Source organism: Podarcis bocagei (genome assembly GCF_964188305.1).
Source record: "Podarcis bocagei genome assembly, chromosome: 13".
NCBI lineage: Eukaryota > Metazoa > Chordata > Lepidosauria > Squamata > Lacertidae > Podarcis > Podarcis bocagei.
This window is the reverse complement of record NC_138138.1, coordinates 19,977,707-20,001,640: the sequence shown is the minus strand read 5'-3', so window position 1 is coordinate 20,001,640 and position 23,934 is coordinate 19,977,707. Positions and strand designations below refer to the sequence as shown.

General features: G+C 48.9%; 1 protein-coding gene across 1 annotated transcript in view; it reads left to right on the top strand.

Annotated features, from left to right (window-relative positions):
- Positions 1 to 23,619, top strand: part of LOC308571133 (G protein-activated inward rectifier potassium channel 1-like) — a 30,196-nt gene extending 6,577 nt beyond the window's left edge. Inside the window, exons 2-3 of the mRNA XM_081166551.1 lie at positions 12,819 to 13,035; positions 21,747 to 23,619. Of these exons, the coding sequence (XP_081022677.1) occupies positions 12,819 to 13,035; positions 21,747 to 22,354 (825 nt within the window). The 3' untranslated portion in view covers positions 22,355 to 23,619. The remainder of the gene's footprint in view (positions 1 to 12,818; positions 13,036 to 21,746) is intronic.
- The last annotated feature ends 315 nt before the right edge of the window (positions 23,620 to 23,934 follow it).

The window sequence follows — 23,934 nt, the reverse complement described above, 5'->3', positions numbered from 1 at the left end:
AGTCCCATTGGTTTGAATAGCTCAGTTGGTAAGAGCGTGGTGCTGATAATGCCAAGGTTGCAGGTTCTATCCCTGTATGGGGCTGCTGCATATTCCTGCACTGCAATGGGGTTGGATTAGATGATCCTCAGGGTCCCTTCCAACTCGACAATTCTATTATTTTTTAAAATATTGATCGGTAATGTCTATTATTTCAGTGGGAACCATGTGCAACTGGCTTAGGCTGCAGCCCCAACCCTACTTACCAGGGAGTAACACTCGTTTAATTCAAGAGAACTTACTTCTGAGTAGACAGTTAGGATTACAGTGAGTCGGAATCCCACGCCTTGCCTTAATTTTTAAGAGCCAATCAGTGGCGTAGCGTGGGGGGTGCAGGGGGGGCGGCCGCACCGGGCGCAACATCGGGGTGGCGCTCACACTCGCAGCTCTCTGCCCCTACCTGGCTCACTCACTCTCTCTCACTGCAGTGCTGGCTGTGCGAATCCGATCCAAGCCGCTGGGTCGCCGCCCACTGTGGAGGGGGTGGGTGCCAGGCGTGCAGTGTGGAGAGAGAGAGAGGGACTATCTGGGGGAGGGACAGTGCAGCGGCCGCCCAGCGCAGCGCTGAGCGCGGGAGAGAACCACACCAGACCAGACCAGGCAGCAGCAAGAAGAAGCTGGCAGCGGCGGCAGGTTAGGGGTCAGGGGGCGCAAATTACTTGCCTTGCCCTGGGTGCTGACAACCCACGCTACGCCACTGGAGCCAATACAATTAGCAGTCCAGCCTCACTTCTGATTGAATCCTTTCATTTTATAGCAGGGGTCAGCAACCTTTTTCAGCGGGGGGCCAGTCCACCATCCCTCACACCTTGTGGGGGGCCGGACTATATGGGGGGGGGAGAAATGAACAAATTCCTATGCCCCACAAATAACCCAGAGATGTGTTTTAAATAAAAGGACACATTCTACTCATGTGAAAACACGCTGATTCCCGGACCGTCCATGGACCGGATTGAGAAGGCGATTGGGCCAGATTGAGAAGGTGGGCGATTGGGCCGGATCCAGCCCCCGGGCCTTAGTTTGCCTACCCCTGTTTTATAGGCAACACTATTCTTCTTTTTCATTTGGTAAAGTAAGAGATGTATACACCACAGTATGGTAAACCAGTACAAAAAGAAAGGAGAAGAAAAGGGTGCAGAAAAGATTAAAATTTGCTCCAAGTTCCTAAAGGGTTTCACTAAGAATATAGTGTGTGATACAGACTGAGCTATCATCGCCTTCTTTCAGATGATTATTGAAGGTTCTCAAGGGGAGGCTGGGATGTTAATTCTTTTTGCCCCTGTTCCCCTTTCCTAACAAAGCCACTAAGCAATCAGACCCTCCAGATGTCCCAATTTTCCAGGAACAGTCCCGGATTTACAGAAGCTACCTCAGTTTCTGATTTGATTCACATAAGCCACCCTGGTTTCTCAGTTGATCCCAGAATGTCCCGCCTTTCCTTAGGATGGCCCTATTTTTACTGGAGAAATGTTGTTGGAGGGTATGGAGTCATACGACCCCCGAGCCAAGGAGATAAGCAACTAAACCTATACAACCTTTAGGTGACATCTGTAGGCAGGCAGCCCTCTATAAGGAAGGTTTTTTTAAAAAAATTGTTTAAGGTTTTATTGGGTTTTTATATATGTTGGAAGCCGCCCAAGGTGGCTGGGGCAACCTAGTCAGATGGGTGGAGCATAAATATTATTATTATTATGGAATAAAGGTAAAGGTAAAGGGACCCCTGACCATTAGGACCAGTCATGGCCGACTCTGGGGTTGTGGCGCTCATCTTGCTTTATTGGCCGAGGGAGCCGGCATACAGCTTCCAGGTCATGTGGCCAGCATGACTAAGCCGCTTCTGGTGAACCAGAGCAGCGCACAGAAACGCCATTTACCTTCCCAACAGAGAAGGTATTTATCTACTTGCGCTGGCGTGCTTTCAAACTGCTAGGTGGGCAGGATCAGGGACCGAGCAACGGGAGCTCACCCTGTCGCAGGGATTCGAACCGCCGACCTTCTGATCAGCAAGTCCTAGGCTCTGTGGTTTAACCCACAGCGCCACTCGCGTCCCGGATTATTATGGAATAGGACAGCCCTATTTTCATTGGAGAAATGTTGGAGGGTATGCTAACTGCAATTGGCAAGCATTGTAACATACAGTGGTACCTGGAACATAATTCATTCTGGAGGTTCGTTCTTAACCTGAAACTGTTCTTAACCTGAAGCACCACTTTAGCTAATGGGGCCTCCCGCTGCCGCCGCGCCGCTGCTGTGCGATTTCTGTTCTCATCCTGAAGCAAAGTTCTTAACCCGAGGTACTATTTCTGGGTTAGCAAAGTCTGTAACCTGAAGCGTATGTAACCTGAAGTGTATGTAACCCGAGGTACCACTGTACTAGGTAAGCCCAGATCTGCCTTACTTATGGCTTCACCAGCAAGAACCTAGCTATTCTTCTACAATGCCGATCCGGCCGCACAAAATCCCAAACTATCTCTGGGGTTCGTTCTTGCACTGGTGGCTGGCATTTAGGGGAAATCTGCAGCTAGCCAGCCCTTGTTCCTCTTGGCAAGAGCTCTGCCTGCTGCTGGAGCCGCAGCCGCAGGAGTAGGAAGTGCTTCAAGCTGTCGCCCCGCATTCCTCGGCTGTCTTCGCAAGTTCCTGCATCCGCGGAACAAGCCATTCTCTGACATGGCCCAAGTCCAAAACCCAGGCACTTTGACTATCAAAGGCAGTCGCTGCTGGACCGCTGAGCGATGGGAGACTTTCGACAGATCATACCACCAGAAGGGCACGTGGGGGTCATCCTGGCAGCCAGCACCTAAAAGCTGGCACCTTGGCACTTCTGCCAGCCTTGATTCTGAAGGTCATATAAGGGGCAGCATCCATTACTTTCTAAAGAGCTGCTGCTGCTGCTGCTGCTGTCTTCTCACAACACTTGAGCCCCCTGGAAAATGTCTGCTTTGATTTCATTTTAAAAAGTCAAGTCTCTAGTCCCCACAGTATAACAGAACTTGTGCCTTCGTATAAAATAAAAATAATTTTTTTATTTATACCCCGCCCATCTGGCTGACTTTCCCCAGCCACTCTGGCGTTCCCAATCGAGTGTTAAAAACAATACAGCATTAAATATTAAAAACTTCCCTAAACAGCCTTCAGATGTCTTTTAAAAATAGGATAGCTGCTTATTTCCTTGCCATCTGATGGGAGGGCATTCCACAGGGAGGGCACCACTACCGAGAAGGCCCTCTGTCTGGTTCCCTGTAACCTCACTTCTCGCAATGAGGGAACCGCCAGAAGGCCCTCGGAGCTGGACTTCAGTGTCTGGGCTGAATAATGGGGGTGGAGACGCTCCTTCAGGTATACAGGACCGAGGCCATTTAGGGCTTTAAAGATCAGCACCAACACTTTGAATTGTGCTCGGAAACGTACTGGGAGCCAATGCAGATCTCTCAAGACCGGTGTTATGTGGTTGCGGCGACCACTCCCAGTCACTAGTCTAGCTGCTGCATTCTGTAATAATTGCAATTTCCGGGTCACCTTCAAAGGTAGCCCCACGTAGAGCGCGTTGCTGTAGTCCAAGCGGGAGATAACCAGAGCATGCACCACTCTGGCGAGACAGTCCGCGGGCAGGAACGGTCTCAGCCTGCGTACCAGATGGAGCTGGTAGACAGCTGCCCTGGACACAGAATTAACCTGCACCTCCATGGACAGCTGTGGGTCCTAAATGACTCCCAGGCTGCGCATCTGGTCTCTGAAGAGTTCCAGGAGGACTCTGGAAGCCCTGGGACTTAATATAAAATGGGGCTGAGCCTCAGGGTTTGCTAAGGCTTAGTTGTGGGTTATGTGAAGAGTGTTTCTGAGCACGTGTATGTTGCCATTCTGTCACCTCTGTGTTACCATAGCTAGCCCCCAGACATCTGGGATGATCAAGCAAGCAGGGTTTAATTTCTATTAATAATTTTTAAAAACAGAGGTACTCAGGATACAACCTCTGCCTTCAAACCACTGCCTCTAATTCTGAACATGTGATACTGCCGTTAAGGGAGGATTTTATTTTGTGCATGCTCAGAGGGAAAAATGGATATTCCCCCGCACCCTTCCTTGTTCCTAATCCGAGAACTAGCGATCACCCAATGAAATAAATGGACGTTGAGTTCAGACATAACCGTAGGAATCACTTCAGGGCTGGCAAAACTGGTGGGAATCTGCTGCTGCAAGAGGTGGCTTGGATGACTCAAAAAGAGATTCAATACATTCATGGAGGCTGCAAGTCTATCAGCAGTTGGAGTTAGCCATAGTTCAGTGGAAACTCCAGCTCCAGAAGCTGTCTACCTTTGAAGCTACCTGCTGATGGAGAGCAAGGCAGGAGAGATTTGTGTGGGAAACAGGAGGTGGTAGGAGCTTCTCCATGTTCTTCAGAGAGGATGGGGTTGCAAGCCAAGCTGGTAGTGAAGTGAGGTGATTTAGACTCTGGTGCTGGTGTCCTTTCCAGATTATTAATATTATTCCAAGCATTTATTGCTATTCATTATTATTATTTAAGATGGAAATGCATAGTGCTTCTGCAAGCCAGAGAGACCCTCTTCCATAGGGCTTTCTCCTTCCAAGTCTTCTCAGCATCGCAGCCAACTTCTAAAGGCCTTATTTGGCCCCCCTCAATAAAATATTTGAGGGGGACTGGGCCCCCCAAAGGTGATGGACATTCATTGCCATTAAAATGGTGCCTGTGTGCCGCATCATGTTATTATGTTGGGGCCCCCATTATTTTATTCAAGTTGGCACCCCTACTTCCATGGCTACAGCCACAATTTATTGGGGGGGGGGGTAGGACTCTCACCTGTCACCATCCTCTGTCTCTTGTCTCGCAGATTCATGGGCATAGCCAGGATTTTTGTTAGGGAGGTGGCAGCCAAAGTTGTTGAGCTTTTCCTAGATCACCCCCTAAAGTAGTTGTTGAACTTTTTTGGGAAATCACAGGTATAAAATACCCCCACTGCAGAAAGCAAGCTTTCATAAGGGGGAGGAGGGCAGAACTTCAATTAATTGAGTACTTTCAATGCTTTTCAATAATTTTTGGCCCATGAGCAGTTTTGGACTGAAATGTCTCAACAGTTGTTTTATCTTCCTTTTGTGCTCATGAAAACTATCTTTCTACAATTGCTACTTTTAGTTTTAAGTATTGTTATTTATTGACTTTATTTATTGATTTATACGCCCATGCCTACTTCTCAGTGGTGCCCTGGCCTATTCTGCGCCCCCACCCCCACCTTCTGCCCAGCCTCCAACAACCCCGACGGGTCCTACTAGCCTCGACGTGCCCAACTCAGCCCCGGGCGAGAGCGGCGCGCCATCGGGCTCCCTCCTTCCCGGGCCACGTGTGGCTGAGCGCAGGCGGCGGCGCCTCTCCGCTTCTCCCGCACCTGATTAGAGAAGCAGCTCCGTCGGTCGACTGAGCGAGCCCGGCCGGGAGATAAGGCTTATCGCGCCGTCCGCCTTCGGGCTTCTCGCCATCCCCATCTCCGATAAGGAAGGCTGGCTGGTCCACGTGCGCCTGCTTCCTCCGGAGCGAAGCGGGGAGAAGCGGAGACCTTGGCGCGTTAGGAAGCAACCCCGCCAGAACGCCGCTGCGCGCAAAAGGAGCCTGGCGCGTAAAAACGCGCACCGACGGGACCTCCGCGCAACGTGCCGCGCCGGGAGCAAAGGAGAGGGGGTTTCTAGAGAACGGGCAGCTCTAGGGCTTGAGTCCTTTGCAAGCTTCTGGGGCTGGAGGCGGGCAATGGGGGGGGGGGGAGAAATGAAGAAAGCACTCGCTTCTCAAAATTAAAACGAGACCCATGTAAGGGATGCCGACTTGAATAAAATATTGCGAGGGGGCGGGGTAAGCCCCATCCCGCATAATCGATCACAACACACACCATTTGAATGGCAATGCGCATCAACTTGGGGGCGCCCTCAAGTATTTTATTGAGGGGCTGCCAAAGGGACTTCAGCCCCTAGGAGTTGGCTCCTATGGTTGCAGCCAACTAAATTATACTCTTTGAGCAGACCCGTTTGACTTAATGGACCTAAGTAAGCCATGCCTCTTAATCGCAGTGGGTCTGCTCTGAGTATGACTAAATGGATACCACTGTTAATCTCAGCATGGATGGTACTGTTTCTTGACAAAAGCAGGATTGGCACTCATGCCCAAATCACTAATGTGGAAATTATTGAATCAGTGTCACTGGAGAGTATGCCCTGTCTGTTGCAGACCCTCCAAGTGGAATGCTCTCCCCAGGGAAGTTTGCCTGACACCTTCATTATACACCTTTAGGCGCCAGGCAAAAACGTTCCTTTTTAACCAGGCCTTTGGCTGATCCAATTTATATCCTATGCCCTTTTAAAATGTGTTTTTTTCTGGGGAGAGGGGTATTGGGTTGCTGTTTTTATTTTTATGAGGTATTTTGTGGTTTTATATCTTGATTTTATTCTGTGAACCACCCTGAAACCCCCAGGTATAGGATGGTACAGTGGTACCTCAGGTTGAGTACTTAATTCGTTCCTGAGGTCTGTTCTTAACCTGAAACTGTTCTTAACCTGAAGCACCATTTGAGCTAATGGGGCCTCCTGCTGCCGCCGCGCCACCAGAGCCCGATTTCTGTTCTCATCCTGAAGCAAAGTTCTTAACCTGAAGCACTATTTCTGGGTTAGCGGAGTCTGTAACCTGAAGCGTATGTAACCTGAAGCGTATGTAACCTGAGGTACCACTGTATATAAATTCAAACAACAACAACAACCTAATTTTCATCAGAGGAATGTTGGAGGGTATGTGACCAGGGCCGTCTTATGCATATCCGGCACCATGGTGCAAAGCTCCCTCTGGCACACACACACACACACCCCATTCCCCAGAGTTTTTTAGGGAGGACGGCACTGCCTCAGGGCTCGAGGAGGTGGGCAGTGGCTGGAGGGCGGCTCCTTCGGCAGGGGAAGAGGCTGGACGTGGCGGCTCCCAGCTCAGCTGGCCACTTCATGCCACAGTGGCCATGGCAGACAGAGGCTCCAGGCACAGCACTGCTTCAGCACGGCATGGTAGAAGCGGGCAAGGACAGCAAGCTGATGCTGGGAGGCGCCACCTCCAGCCTCCACCTCTTTCCTGTCACCCTCCAGAACTTGGCGCCCTGGCGCCCCACACTACTAGCCTCTATGGGTAAGACGCCCCTGTGTGTGACCCTCTCTCAGATCTAAGAGGCCTTCCCTTTTGAAAATCTAGATCACTGAAATTGTATTTAATTATGGGAAATAATCAGAAGCTCTGGCAACAACACCTCAGCCAGAATGAGGTTTCACCTCCTCCTAGAGGTGTCAAGGCCTTATCTCACTTGCTTGTCAGAACACACAGGCAGACAGACACACACAAAGTCGCCCTTGTCTGCTGGCTGGGTCTGACGGGGCATTGTAGTCCAAAACATGCAGAGGACACTAGCTTTCATACCACATTCTCACTCCTTTTGTTCTCCTCAGGCCATGCCTTACTCATTGCTCTGTTCCTTCAGGGTCAAACTGCCCGTGATGCTGAGTCATGCAGAGTTTTCTTCTGTTCAATGTTTCCAATTTCCCCCTTTTACAAAAGGCACTTCTTGGAGGCTGCAGTTTCCCACAGAAGATTTGAAGAGAAAGGTTGGGCCCCTTTATTCCTCAGGTTCCCCAGCCGCACCATGCAGAAAATGGCCTCCTCTAACCTGATTTTCCTCCTCCAGGCGAACAGATGCAGGTATCCCTGCAGCTGAATTTTGTTAACGTGGGGAAGGAAATATAAGGCTTACTCACCCACTGTGAGCCTCGAAGCATTTCCTGAGCTATCCTAGCATTGCCTTATTTATGCTTAGGCTGCCCTCTGCTTCTCCTCCATGGGACTTGTTTGGCCAAAATATTCCCAAGTCGTGTTACAGCTTCTTAACACCCCTCATTTGGGGAATTTGAAAGTTGGAAAAATTCAGTGCGCCCTAATCTAGCCAGGCTGGTGAGAGGGATGTTTTCTGGAGAGAGTCTCAAGGGCCAGACTGAGCTCTGGAGGGCTGTGCTAAAAAGCTGAATAATAATAATAATAATAATAATAATAATAATAATAATAATAATAATAATAATAATAATAATAATAATCTATTATTTATACCCCGCCCATCTGGCTGGGCTTTCCCAGCCACTCTGGGCGGCTTCCAACAAAATTTTAAAATGCAAGTAATGCATCAAACATTAAAAGCTTCCCTAAACAGGGCTGCCTTCAGATGTCTTCTAAAAGTCTGGTAGTTGTCGTTCTCGTTGACATCTGGTGGGAGGGTGTTGCACAGGGCGGGCGCCACTACCGAGAAGGCCCTCTGCCTGGTTCCCTGTAACTTGGCTTCTCGCAGCGAGGGAACCACCAGAAGGCCCTCGGCGCTGGACCTCAGTGTCCGGGCAGAACGATGGGGGTGGAGACACTCCTTCAGATATACTGGACTGAGGCCATTTAGGGCTTTAAAGGTCAGCACCAACACTTTGAATTGTGCTCGGAAATGTACTGGGAGCCAAGGTAGGTCTTTCAGGACCGGCGTTATAAGGTCCTGGCGGCCGCTCCCAGTCACCAGCCTAGCTGCCACATTCTGGATTAGTTGTAGTTTCTGGGTCACCTTCAAAGGTAGCCCCACGTAGAGCGCATTGCAGTAGTCAAGCAAGAGATAACCAGAGCATGCACCACTCTGGCGAGACAGTCCATGGGCAGGTAGGGTCTCAGCCTGCGTAAACATCCTCTGATTATTCACATTGCTCAGAAAGGGGGTTTGTTTCCTTCCTTCCTTCCTTCCTTTCTCTCTCTCTCTCTTTTTTCAATGTTGCATTATTTAGACCCGACCCTATAAAGCCATTCACACAAAATGACTTTTAATAATTTCCTTTCCTCCATTTCCAATTCTCATTTCGGGGGGGGGGGGGGTCAGGCCAATGCCCCATCTCGGCCAGCAGCCTGTTCTCACAGTGACCCGCCAGATGGCTGTAGGAAACCCACAAGCAAGAGCCCTCCCTCCCTCCTGCAGTTTCAGAAGCACTGCTGCCAGAGAGCATTGCCATCACGGCCGGTAGGCCTTCTGCAGCTTGAACGTCTCTGCTCCTGTCTATCGTCATTCTCAAATGAACCATGCTTTCTGGGAGCCTTTCGAAAAGCCCTTTGACCTCCGTTCTTGCCTGCTCTCATCGTCCACTGGGAAACCAGTTCCCTTGGCAGAGCATGGTGTGCATGCGCAATGTGGGTCAGGAATAATAATATTAAAGGAGCCTTGGCCGTTCGGGCACAGAACATCACATTGGGTTAGCAGGCGAATTGCACCGTGGTTTTGAGCAGGAGCGAGGATTGGCATGTTGGTTCATAAAGATGACAGTGAGCAAATCAGGGGACACATGTCTGGCTAATTCAGGTCGGCAAGTCATGCTGGTGCTTCTGTGGCAAAGGGAAGGAGAATGGAGAGGCGTTTGGGGAGCAGATTGCAGTGTTTGGGTGCGTCCAGAACAGCACTTTAAGGTCCAAGATGCTTTTCTGTTTAGTCATACCTCGGGTTACAGATGCTTCGGGTTGTGCGATTTCGGGTTGCGCATTGCGCCAAACCCAGAAGTACTGGAGCAGGTTACTTCCAGGTTTCTGCGCATGCGCAGAAGCACTAAATCACTCTTTGCACATGCGCAGAAGCGCCGAATCATGACCTGCACATGCGCAGATGCGACGCTGCGGGTTGCGGACGCTGTGGGTTGCGAACGTGCTTCCCGCACGGATCATGTTCACAACCTGAGTGTCCACTGTATTTTGCAAGCAGGCGCGGTTTCCATTCCCAAACTCACCAGAACTCAGTTCCGGCGCCTCTCAGGTGGGCGCCATTATAAGAGAGCAAGGGAGGCGTTCAGGGTGAAGTTCTGGCACCCTGAAAAACAGCACCGCTTACAAGGAATCTCATATATCACAGCTGCCGCTCTGCACATTCATTTCCATTTGATTTCCCTCTTCCCCTTTTAAGATGATTCAGCCCATATCTGCTGTCAACACCTTGCTAATTCCCCATCCCTCCGCTAATTACCAGAAATGCACCAGACAGCCGCAATGTCTGCCTTTTCCCCCAGTAGCCACCACAGTCCAGAAAATTGCTTCTAACCACGCACACACGTGTGTTGTAATTCCTTCCCGGGGGTGGGGTTGGGAGTGGGGAAGGGGCAGGGCGAGCATCCAATCAGGTTCTTCCAGGCAGCCTTGTTCATGATAACATCATGATGGTTATAAGTGATGCCCCTTCAATACAGTTTGCGCCTGTGAAAGTTTCGGAGCAGACATAACTGCCCTGAGAATTCATGCCAAAATCCCATAACGTTTTAATGCCGCAAATGTTGTAGGGTTGTTGTGTATTTTTTGCAAAGGGTTAGGATTAGGTCTTTTCTTTTTTGCCCTGCTTTTGTTTGTTGCCCTACAGCTCAAGAAGATCCCTTCCCGTGGCAATAATGTGGTGTTGCGTGAGAACCATTGCAGGGCAACTGATGAAGTAGAGTGATGTGTGGACATAGAATTATAGAATAGGAAGGGACCCCGAGGGACATCTAGTCCATACACACACACCCCGGGAATGCAGAAATCTTTTGGCCCAATGTGGGCTCGAACCCACAACCCTGAAATTACGAGGCTCATCTTCTACGGACTGAGCTATCTGCTGCAGGCCAGTGTAAATCCACCACTCTATGAATGTGTCCATGACGTGCAAAAACAAAGGAGAGAGCAAAATCGCCCATCCAGAAATAACAATTCCCAGAACTGTAGCTTTTCCTAGCGATGGAAAAGAAACATTGCAACACTTAATCCAGGCATAGGCAAACTCGGCCCTCCAGATGTTTTGAGACTACAATTCCCATCATCCCTGACCACTCATCCTGTTAGCAAGGGGTGATGGGAGATGTAGTCCCGAAACATCTGGAGAGTCAGGTTTGCCTATGCCTGACTTAATCAGCACAGCTGGGTGTCCTTCCCGAATTTATTTAACCCCATTCTTCAGTCACAGAGAAGCTGACAGGTGATGGTGTGGTGGGAGACAAAGGCAGCCCTGCCCTCAGACCTGCAATCTAACACGGCACAAAAGGAAAATGGATTGGAAGGGAGAAGGAAATCAAGCAGAGATTTTAGAAATGAGGTTTGGTAGATTGTGGTGCCCAGGATTAAGTTTGTAAATTGTATGGATGTTCTTCAGCTAACAGTAAGGTCCTGTGCTGGCAGGCAACGGCCTTGGGTGACCAGGAATGAGAGCTGACCACAATATATATTTCCCACAATGCCTCCCCTTGTAGCTTTGTGACTGCAGGCAGTTGTGGAATGTTAAAATGGCAGTTCCGAGGCTCACCACTGGAGAAGGCACTGAAGAGGCAGGCATAATGGCAACACTCTGCTTAATCCAGGAGTGAAAGGTGCTGAACAGGGCAGCCTTGCCCATCCTGGCAGTTATTTTAGACTATGACTCCCACTAGCCAGGCTGATGGGAGTCATCATCATCATCATCATCATCATAATTATCATCATCATTTTCATCATCATCATCATCATCATCATCATCATTATCTGACTGGGTTGCCCCTACAATTCTGGATGGCTCCCAACAAAATATTAAAATAATAAAACACCAAACATTAAAACAATTCCCTATACAGGGCTGCCTTCAAATGTCTTCTAAAAGTCAAATAGTTTTTTATTTCCTTGACATCTGATGGGAGGGCATTCCACAGGGAGGGCGCCACCACCAAGAAGGCCCTCTGCCTGGTTCCCTGTCACCTCACTTCTCGCAATGAGGGAACCGCCAGAAGGCCCTCGGCACTGGACCTTGGTGTCTGGGCTGAACGATGGGCGTGGAGATGCTCCTTCAGGTATACTGGGCCGAGGCCATTTAGGGCTTTAAAGGTCAGCACCAACACTTTGAATTGTGCTCGGAAACATACTGGGAGCCAATGTAGGTCTCTCAGGACCGGTGTTATGTGGTCTCAGCGGCCACTCCCAGTCACCAGTCTATCTGCCGCATTCTGGATTAGTTGTAGTTTCCGGGTCACCTTCAAAGGTAGCCCCACGTAGAGCGCATTGCAGTAGTCCAAGCAGGAGATAACCAGAGCATGCACCACTCTGGCAAGACAGTCCGCAGGCAGGTAGGGTCTCAGCCTGCGTACCAGATGGAGCTGGTAGACAGCTGCCCTGGACACAGAATTGACCTGCGCCTCTGTTCCCACCCGCCACTGGCACACAGCTCAGTATGATTCCCCCTAACCCCTTTTGGAGGGAGAAACCCAAACCCGTCCTCTGGCTGATGGGGGAGGTCGCTCTTCTGCCATGCAGGCGTGGGTGCATGCATGAAATGGGTGGGGCCAAGATATTACCATTGATTTGCCTGAGAGAGTCTTGCACCCAGGTCCCACCCAGACCCAGGTTCAGATCACCCCACTCAAAATCCTCTCCCTCTGTCTCAGCTGTAATTCCAGTGGAGTGTCTGCAGCTCGAAAGGTACACCATATAGCAGTGGCGTAGCGTGGGTTGTCAGCACCCGGGGCAAGGCAAGTAATTTGTGCCCCCTAACCCGTGGATTTGCGCCCCCTAACCCTAACCCCCAGATGTTGCGCCCGGTGCGGCCGGGCCCCCCTGCACCCCCCACGCTACGCCACTGCCATATAGACACCTCGAGAAAGTTCCTATCATTTTGCTGCTGTGAAATTTGCTCTTGACTCAGTGGGACTTTTCTCTCTCTCTCTCTCTCTCTCTCTCTCTCTCTCTCTCTCTCTAGTCACGACAGACGCCAGAAGGTGAATTCCTGCCACTAGACCAATGCGAGCTCGACGTTGGATTCGGAACTGGGGCCGACCAACTGTTCCTCGTTTCTCCTCTCACCATCTGCCATGAAATCAATGAAAAGAGCCCTTTTTTTGCCCTCTCGCAGAGATCGCTACGGAGCGAGCAGTTCGAGATTGTCGTTATCCTGGAAGGCATCGTCGAAACTACAGGTACAGTGCTGACTAGTAATAAATAATAATAATAATAATAATAATAATAATAATAATAATAATAATAATAATAATAATTTGCATAGTGCAAAGATGTCACCTGTGGGATTTCAGGTGCTGCCAGAATACATCTCCCATGGTTAGCCCCGTCAGTAGAGCATGAGACTCTTAATCTCAGGCTTGTGATTTCGAGCCCCATTCTGTGATTCTTTTTATATATACATATACATTTTTATTAGTTTTTTAACATATCATTTCCAACAATCATATAACATAACTTCTTATACAATATTTTAGACTTTCCCTCAACAACTCTGGTGATTTTCCGTTCTTTATCACTTATTCTGCATTTCTTAATTTCTCTATTACTCTTAATTATCATTAACTAATAGTTCTCCTCATAGTCCTTCTTGCAATATTTCAGATAGTCATCCTTACAAAACGTCTTGCAATGCTACTAGCGTAATCTGTTCATTACAGTTACTTTTCAAATAGTTCATATATTTACTCCAGTCTTCTATGAATCTCTGGTCCCGCGGGTTTCGAATCCTTTCTGTTAATTTATCCAATGCTGCATAGCCCGTCAATTTCATCCGCCATTCTTCTTTCGTCGGTGAATCTTCTTGCTTCCATTTTTGTGCCAACACAATTCTGTGATTCTGTCCCAGACCACTGGCCATGCTGACTGGGGCTGATGGGAGCTGGAGCCAACCACATATGGCCACAGTTGCCCCATTCCACTGTTCCCTGGGAAGAGGTGTTGGCTGTTAAACCCCTCTGGGAATTGTAGCTCTGTGAGGGGAATGGGGTCTCCTAAGAGCTCTCAGCACCCTTAAGAAATGACGGTTGTTTTGTCTTTGTGTGGCTGTTCAGAGTGGTATTAAAGGTAAAGGTAAAGGGACCACTGACCATTAGCTGGAGTTGCGACTGACTCTGGGGTTGCGGCGCTCATCTCGCTTTATTGGCTGAGGGAGCCGGCGTACAGCTTCTGGGTCATGTGGCCAGCATGACTAAGCCATTTCTGGCGAACCAGAGCAGCACATGGAAACGCTGTTTACCTTCCCAACAGGACCTATTTATCTACTTGCACTTTGACGTGCTTTCGAACTGCTACGTTGGCAGGAGCAGGGACCGAGCAACAGGAGCTCACCCCATCATGGGGATTCGAACCACCGACCTTCTGATTGGCAAGCCCTAGGCTCTGTGGTTTAACCCACAGCGCCACCCATGTCCCTAAAGTGGTATTATACTGCCTTAAAGGGGTGGTGTGTTTGTGGCCCTAGAAGTTCGCCAGAAAACAAACATCCATTCTCCACTTCCTCTTAACCTGCCAAAAAATGTGGCCAGCTTCTGCCAGCTCTCCAAGAAAAGTCCTTTCCTGGTTCTGCCCATTGAATCAGGTGTTTTCATCATCGCAAGCTGGCTGGCTGGCTGCCACTCTCCTCCTGCCCTGCTGCTCTCAAGGAAAGAGAAAGAAAGGGAGCCACGGTCTCTGTTAGAAAAGTAGGACACCCTAGTTGTTGGAGGCTCCCCATTCCTCTGTGTGTTTAGCCTGGAGGCCTATCTGCTTCAGAGGGAAGAGTCTAGCAAATGTGACGGTTACAGAGAGATTAATGATGTGACTTCCCCCTCTGGCGCTATAGTAATGAGCCTTGATTCTGTAGTGTATAGCACAACGCAGGAGATAAGTGGATTTTTCTCTCTCTCTCTTTCAAAGAGCTCTCATTTACAGTTCTTGAAAGAGGAGAGGTCCTGTTCTGTTGGGATAGGGAAGCAAAAGAGCGGCCTCACGTTATTCCAGGGCTTAATTTGGGCCAGCCCACCTCAGGTGTCAATTGGAGAATCTGCCAACTCAGCCCCAGGACCAGCTTTCAAGTTTGGCAGCAGTCTCCCCGCTGCACTTTGAAAACTGTTCTGTGTGAAGTTGCAGCAGCTCTAAAGCCAGCTAGGCAAGCAAAATGTGTGGGATGGTTTCTCAATGGGCAGGGGAGGCTATATTAGTTGCAATTCATCCCTCCCATCTCCCATGGGTGTGGGGGTTGAGTGGAGTATTAAAACCTGGTGCTTGGCAGCAGAATATAGAAGACTGAAACTACGCTGAGAAGCCTTTCATTTTATGAGGCAATCCCAGCTAACGAAATAGGTTGGCTTCCCCTTTGTTTCCCTCTTAATAAAAGAATCAGGCAACAATTTGCATGTTCAGACCCAGAAACCTCCCCTCTAAATAAATTCACACTTGACTCAAGTTTTGGTTTTGATTTTTGGCAGAATTTAGGCCACAACTTTATTGATTGCAGAAGGTGACTGGTTGCATAGGCTCTGGTTCGACTAGCTCCCTGCCTTGCAGGTAGCACTGACCCAGGGTTCCAGCATAGGTCAGCCAAGGGTGAACACCTGGATAAGCGGAAAGCCGGGAACAGGCTATCTCCGCCACCCAAATGTCCCCCTGGACTCAGGCACGGGCACAATCCCCTCTCAGGGCTTGACCAAACCATTGAGTCACCGGATTCCTTTAACGGAATACCCTTCACATAGGGATGGCAAGAGTGTTCTGCCATCCCTATCACCTGAACCAGAGCCTATCTGCAACCTTACAAGTTATGACGATGTGCTACGCGGCAGGCGAAACCCAAATGGCAACAGCCAATCAGCCAAGTGGGGAAAATTCCTGCCGTGCCCCTGTCCCAACGACAGACGACACACGACGGCATAGCAAGGTCAAGTGCAAAGCCCTAAAAATAGGCTGAGTAGGGATTTGCACCTATACCCAAGTACAGCACATTAGCCACTATGCCACTTTGGCTCTCCGAGAGTGTAAGAAGAATACAGCACAAATCCAAGCAAAGGGGAGATTTGCTTGGCAAAGGATTCTCCTGGCGTTTTCGTCCAAGTCCTGAAAAACACAGTTCAGTAGCTGAATGTCAAAGCCACGAGAAGCACAATTAATTTTGTGGATGCGTTCCAGCCCAACCATCCTTGCTGCGTAAATGTCATTTGACATTTTAAATAGGAAATTATACGTTAATCAAATGTAACGTCAAGCGTAATTTACACTTCTTAAATCAGGGGCAGGGAGCCTCCAGCCCCCAGGCAGAGTGCAGCCCTATAGGGAAGCTCTGGGACATCCCTCTCTTCCCTAGACCCCTCCCTGGCCTGCTCTGCACACTCCTTCAAGCACTTTTCCCTGGCCAGACTGTATTTAGGGGTTTAAAGGTCAGCACCAACACTTTGAATTGTGCTTGGAAACATACTGGGAGCCAATGTAGGTCTTTCAGGACCGGTGTTATATGGTCTCGGTGGCCACTCCCAGTCAATATATCCTAAAGACACCAAACCATGGGTAAGCCACTGGAACCCCAAGAGCTTCTCACTGCTTGGAGATTGGGATGGCATGACCATAGCCCTTGTCTTCTAAATCCTAGAAGAATTGTGGGGCTGTGCAGCAGGAAGAAGACCGGGCTGTGATTCCTCTCTGGGACCTCTGTGTTCAGAGGTTCCCCATGTTGTCCAGAGGGTAATCTCTACTATTCAGAACCAGCTCTTGGGCTTGAACAAAACCCCTGAGCATGCACGAAAACGGAGAAAGGCTTTCCCGACGTTTTATCTTAATGTGCATTCCGCGTCCGCTCGCGAGAGCATCCTTCTCCATTATGCGTCTTGCAACCTCCAGAGCCGCCCGGCTGAATGTGGCAGTTAAAAGGGGGTTAATGGAAAGCACATAAGCAAATCTAGCTAAGTCAATAAAGGCCGCCCGGAGACTGACTGTCACCAGATGGAACAGCAGGTGATTTGTTACCTCCATAGGAAACAGAACTGATGGATGAACTGTGCAAACTTAGCTCTGATTCGCTCACTCTCTCGTCCCCCTTTGTAAAGCCATATGCTGCCCTTCCTGTTTCGTGAAGGCAGAGATGTTAGCTAGTCCCACTGAAATCGGTGCCATGACTAACTTGTCCCATGGATTTCAGTGGGGCTACCTCAGGGACGCGGGTGGCGCTGTGGGTAAAACCTCAGTGCCTAGGACTTGCCGATCGTATGGTCGGCGGTTCGAATCCCCGCGGCGGGGTGAGCTCCCGTCTTTCGGTCCTAGCTCCTGCCCACCTAGCAGTTCGAAAGCACCCCTAAGTGCAAGTAGATAAATAGGTACCGCTTTATAGCGGGAAGGTAAACGGCGTTTCCGTGTGTTGCTCTGGTTCGCCAGAAGCGGCTTAGTCATGCTGGCCACATGACCCGGAAGTGTCTCCGGACAGCGCTGGCCCCCCACCTCTTAAGTGAGATGGGCGCATAACCCTAGAGTCGGACACAACTGGCCCATACGGGCAGGGGTACCTTTACCTTTAAGCTACTGAAGGTAATGGGGCCCTTTATATGTCCAGCTGTCCTTTGTCAACAACAAATCATCACTGTTTTTTGTGTTGAATATATGCTATATGGTAATTTATGGACCTAATAGGTATCTAAAGCCATTTGCACGTGCAGAAGGTAGGCACCCTATATATAGAAATGAGCAAACCAGTGATATTTTAGGGAGCAGGTTAGCAGACGGGGCCCATGATTTACATCATAGGAGCCTACACAACGCAAAACAAAACACTGTTGCTGTATGTAGGTTTTATTTAATTCGTTGTTTTGTCTTATATTTTGGAAATGTACATCCTTTTTTTTTCTTTTAAATTTTTTGGGGGGCCTCCAAGAGAGTGGGGCCCTAAGCTATAGCTTGTTTAGCTTATAAGTAAATCTAGCACTGGGCTACCTTTGAGTCCAGCCCAGTAGTTCCAACCATAGCTGCTTAAGGCAGCTTTTAGAAGGAAGCTTTTTCTGCTAACGCTACAGTGGGACTTAAGACAGACTGTGAACATTGCCGTTCCGCACAGAGCATGGTTTGGGGCTCAGAATTTCACTACCTGAGAATCACAGTTTTGTTTCTTTTCTTTTTTCTTTTAAAGCAAATTTTGAACACTCGGGGTATGAAGGCACACCTGAAAGCATGTAGGCAATGCCTTACTGGAATCAGAAGCCAGGGCGGTGGCTAAACAAGATTCATAGCTCCTCGTCCTCCTTATCCCCAGTTCAGTATAATGGTGCAATCCTGTGCACTCAGAAATAAGTCCCATGGAGTTCAATAAGGCTTACTCCCAAGTGAGTGTGTAAAGCAGGTGTGGGGAACCTCCAGTCCTCTCACTGTTGCTGAACTACAACTCCCATCAGCCCCCACAAGCATGGCCAATGGCCAGGGGTGATGGGAATTGTAGTTCAGCAACATCTGGGGGGGCTAGAGGTTTCTCACACCTGGCGTACAAGATTGCAGTCTAAATTATGGAAGATGGTTTTTCAAAACAAAACTGTGCACTGTGCAAAATAAAACAACACACCATCTAAAATAAAACTGCTATGTTATGCTGTTTCTTTTGTATTTTTGACATCTGTTAAATGCTTTCCTTTTTCAAGAAGCATTCTAAGCAGATATTTTTATAACAGTCGGAATCTGTATTGAAGTTGTGTGGTATTGTTTTCCCCCCGTAAATATGCAATGCGATTGTTTTATGTATGTTTTAATTGTATCATGAATTCAAGATGCTTCGTAGGAAGCGGCCTATACACAAAACAGATAAGCATACAATATAAGAGCAGGCATTAAGCAAAGTAAGAGGAGAAACTAAAATAGGTTTGATTTGCATGATTTATACAGATCACCCCACAGAGCTTTTCTTGTCATGGGATTAGGGTTGCCTGGGTGCGGAATTTATTAATGTTGCTAATGTTGTAGTTATAATTATTTTTCATCTCAGCGTACGCACAGCTCAGAAGGGACTTTGTCTTTTTCGAGCAGAAAGGGCCTTTGGGCAATTGCTCAGGCAAAGCTAAGCATGGCTTTATAACGCCAATCCTGAGAATCACAGAAGAGACAGACGGCTGCTTTGCAAACTGTCATACCAAGGGATAACACCAGCAGCCCAAACTGGTGCATAGTTTTCTATGCTGGGATCAGAATGGGGAACTACATACATTGATGCAATTATTTCCAAGTTGCTGGATACAATTTTGCACACACACACACAACAAGCTGATGCACACCCAGTGTGGTAGATCCACATATGCAAACTCCATTCTCCGGATCAGGGCATTTGTCCCTAATATGTATATTTATTCTTTAATAATACGGTGAATGTTTAATATAGGGTGTGACACACTAATAGCCACATTTTTACTGCCAGTGCTAATCTCAAATGACAGGAGAGACACGTCTTTTCCCTTCCCCAAGAATTCCTGCAGTCCTAGATCATCAATCACTCACTGTCGTTTGTTGCCATCAGATATTAGAGCAGACTATCCTTCGGGCTGTGTCTCCCCGAGTAGCTCAAATTAACCAGGTCTTCTCTAATAGCAGGGGAGATGAACGATGGAGCAGGTAGCTCATGGATTTGCGTAACATCATTGCAGAGAGACAGGAAATAGCCAACATGGGACAGGGTGGGGAAGAATAGAAAGGTAGGATGCTGCTGCTGCTGCTGCTGCTGCCCAAATGCCCCTTGTAAGAGTGGCATTTGCACATGGGTTTAGCTGACCCTAGGAAGGAAGGGGTGTGGGATGTGATACATAAGTAGCAGTCAAGTACAACATTCCTTGCTTTCCTAGAGTGGACATGCAGGGGAATGTTTGGCCCAGCCAGTCGAAAACTTCCTGTTTCCTCCTGGCTGGGACATACTTCCTTTGCATGTGACTAGAGGTGGGCGTGACCTTACCTGCCCAGGTAACAAAATACAACGTGCGAGAGTTTGCAGTTTGCTTGCCCCATCTCTTCTTGGTTGTGAGGGCAGACTCCATGCCCAAGACCCCCAAAATTGGAGGTTGGGGGGGTCAAGAAATTCATTGACGCCTCCCTTTCCATGGAGGCGCAGGCTGCAGCCACAGCAAAGGCGGCATTTTCCCATCTCCGCCGTATTAAGCAGTTGGTCCCTTACCTTTCTCGCCCTGATCTGGCCACAGTGATCCATGTGACAGTCACCTCCAGGCTTGATTATTGTAACTCGCTCTACGCAGGGCTGCCCTTGAAGCTGACCCAGAAACTCCAGCAGGTGCAGAATGCCACGGCGAGGCTCCTTACGGGGTCCTTGCTGCGGGATCGCATTCATCCAGTGCTTTACCAACTGCATTGGCTCCCGGTGGAGTATAGGGTCAGGTTTAAGGTGCTGGTTTTGACCCATAAAGCCCTATGCGGCCTAGGACCCACATACCTACAGGACCACCTCTCCTGGTATGTCCCCCGGAGGACCTTAAGGTCCACAAATAACAACACTTTGGAGGTCCCAAGCTTCAAGGAGGTTAGATTGGTTTCAACTAGGGCCAGGGCCTTTTCAGCACTGGCCCCGGCGTGGTGGAACACTCTGTCACAAGAGACTAGGGCCCTGCAGGGCTCGACATCTTTCCGCAGGGCCTGCAAGACAGAGCTGTTCCGCCTGGCCTTTGGTTTGGACTCTGTCTGACCCTTATGTTTCCCTCCCCTTATGGTCTTGATTTATCAGCTACTTTAAAATGAGGCTGCATTTTAAATTGCATTTTAACCTGTATTTTAAATTGGGTTCCCCCCTTCTTTTTCCCCTATTATGTTTTTACCGTCATTTTATTGGTGTTAGCCGCCCTGAGCCCAGCTCTGGCCGGGGAGGGCGGGGTATAAATAAATATTATTATTATTATTATTATTATTATTATTATTATTATTAATCCCTAGATGCTTCAGGTAAGAAGAATTAAAGGAGCTGTCCAGCACAGGGGTGGGCTGGGGATCTGGGGAAATAGCATTTTCCCATGGCACCATACTTTGAAAATGAAACCACACTGATCCTGTCCATGCATTGAGGTTGAATTCTGACAAGACAGAAGTACTGTTTTGGGGGGACAGGGGGCGGGCGGGTGTGGGGGATTCCCTGGTCCTGAATGGGGTAACTGTGCCCCTGAAGGACCAGGTGCGCAGCCTGGGAGTCATTTTGGACTCACAGCTGTCCATGGAGGCGCAGGTTAATTCTGTGTCCAGGGCAGCTGTCTACCAGCTCCACCTGGTACGCAGGCTGAGACCCTACCTGTGCACGGACTGTCTCCCCAGAGTGGTGCATACTCTGGTTATCTCCCGCTTGGACTAGTGCAATGCACTCTACATGGGGCTACCTTTGAAGGTGACTCGGAAACTGCAATTAATCCAGAATGCGGCAGCTAGACTGGTGACTGGGAGTGGCCACCAGGACCACATAACACCAGTCCTGAGAGATCTGCATTGGCTCCCAGTACGTTTCCGAGCACAATTCAAAGTGTTGGTGCTGACCTTTAAAGCCCTAAACGGCCTCGGTCCTGTATACCTGAAGGAGCGTCTCCACCCCTATCATTCAGCCCGGACACTGAAGTCCAGCGCTTAGGGCCTTCTGGCAGTTCCCTCATTGCAAGAAGTGAGGTTACAGAGAACCAGGCAGAGGGCCTTCTCGGTAGTGGCACCCGCCCTGTGGAACACCCTCCCTTCAGATGTGAAGGAAATAAGCAGCTATCCTATCTTTAAAAGACATCTGAAGGCAGCCGTATTCAGGGAAGTTTTTAATATTTAATGCTGTACTGTTTTTAACACTTGATTGGGAGCCGCCCAGAGTGGCTGGGGAAACTCAGCCAGACAGGCAGGGTATAAATAATAAATAATAATAATAATAATAATTCTCTTGGTCTCTTAGGGATGACTTGCCAAGCCAGGACCTCCTACACAGAAGATGAAGTCCTCTGGGGCCACCGGTTCCTCCCTGTGATGTCGCTGGAAGATGGTTTCTTCCGTGTGGATTACTCTCAGTTCCACGGAACGTTTGAAGTCCCCACTCCCCCCTACAGCGTGAAGGAGCAGGAAGAAAACCTCTCTCTCCCTTCGCCTTTGAACACGCCGACAGGGAGCAACAGAAGCCGGAGGGAAAAGATCTCCTCCCTCGATTGCCTCGATTTTTTCGAAGAAAAAGGCAATAGGCTCCCCAGCAAATTCCAGAAAATCTGCTCTGGGAAACGGGAGCTCCACAGAGGGGTCCTCAGCCTCTGCTCCAGCAACGTGGAGAAAGCATGTAGCACGGGAGATCTGCTCAAAATCCAGCAGATCACCTCCGTCTGCGGCACAGAAGACGGGGGCGAGAAGCTGATGTCGGCAGCCTTCAAAACCAAATCGGAGCTGCTGGCTCGCTCCACCGGGAACCTCGAACTCCAGCAAAGGCCTCAAACCTTGCTCACCTTGGGAGCGGCGTTAGATCATGAGAATTTGCCTGCTAAGCTGCGGAAAATGAACTCGGGACACCTGTCCTAAACAGGAGCGGAAGCCTAAATGAGCTGCAGTTTTCATTTAAAACTCCTGGATTTCTCGGGTTACTACTGTGAAGACCCCCTGAGCTATGCCCATGCGCTAGCAATGGCCGTCCAATTTAAACGAGAATTTTTTTATATAAAAAACACACAGAGAGAGCTTCAACCCACAACCCATTGTAGTTATGTAACAAGGGGTTGTCGGTTGCCTAAGTGGCAGTGTAAGTAAGAAGAAAAAATCTCTTGAAGATACTGTTGGGTCTTCTATTTTCTTTTCCTTTCTAAAGCATGCCTATTTAGTACCATTTCCTCTGAGTTGCCCCTTTAAAGAAGCAATTGTTCTATAACAAGAGTACCTCTGAGTATGTACAGAGGGCTGCTCTCTCAAGCAACTGCAGCGTGTCCTTGAACACCTATGAAGCTACACAAAAGGGCCTGCTTTGTGGGCTTTTTAAAGAAGCTACGCACCAGCCACATCCCTCGGGAGCCTCTCAGGAACCCACAGAGAACTGCTGCTGTGCTGCATGAGGCACCACCACCGATAAGGCCCTGCCTCTGACAGACACACGTCTCGCTTTAGCTGATACGTGCAGCCATTGTACACACAGGGATTAAATGAACATGATCCACAGGTGTTTGTCGAAAAGCACAGAACAATCTAAAGGGGGGGGTTATTACAGACCAACATGGCTTCCTTTGTTTTTTATGTGCCTTGAAGATTATTGAATCTAGCTGTTCGGAAACAAGAGCTACAGTTGAATGAAGATGGTTTTTCTACCACCTCAACGGGGACTTGTGGAGGACCACGTGCCCTCCAGCCACTAGGTAACGCTACCAAATTTAGCTTCACTTGACTTTATCGCCTGAAATAAATCTCCGGCTTTGATCATAGGAAGACTGCCATGCTCCTCTCCACCTACTCAGTTCTCTGCCTTAGACGGAGACAGTGTGTTTCGCTTTTAAGGCCGGAGACAGGGTAACGGCTGGTTTTAGAATTAACAGAAACTGGGTGGTTCTCCCATTGCCTCTTTGTCTCTTGCAACACCTAGAAAAGGTTAATCCAACCAAGTTTGCCATCTTAAGACTGAATCTAAGTGCAGAAAACTTGGGGCTAAGCCAATAATATGTCTCCTCTTCTTCTGTCTCCCCGCCCCTTTGACTGCTTTGCGTAGCATCTCTCCCAATGAAGGGTTTCTGGAGAACTTGAAAGCTCGCTCCCTATTTTGTGGTTGGTCCGCCTAAATAAAGGTCTTCTTGCCCGACTGTGAATTCTGGGGGTGGAACTGAAAAGGGAGAAAGGGGGGGGGGGCCAACGAAAATGAGCGGTTGACGTGAGGGCGAGAGGCGACTGCGCACTTTACAAAGCAATAGCATGTCCTTATCTAAAATGTTGTTACAAAAGTTGGGTGCCTCCGCCTCTCTCTGCTGGCAGTGGCAAGAGTCCAGCGGGTTCCAGGCACTCACCTGGGGTCTGTGTTCATTTGGAGAACTGAGACACGGCAGAGACTGTCGTAGCTTTAAGAAATATGATTTATTTATTTACACCTTCAGTCTGAGTGAAGGGAGTCCAGGTCTTACAACATG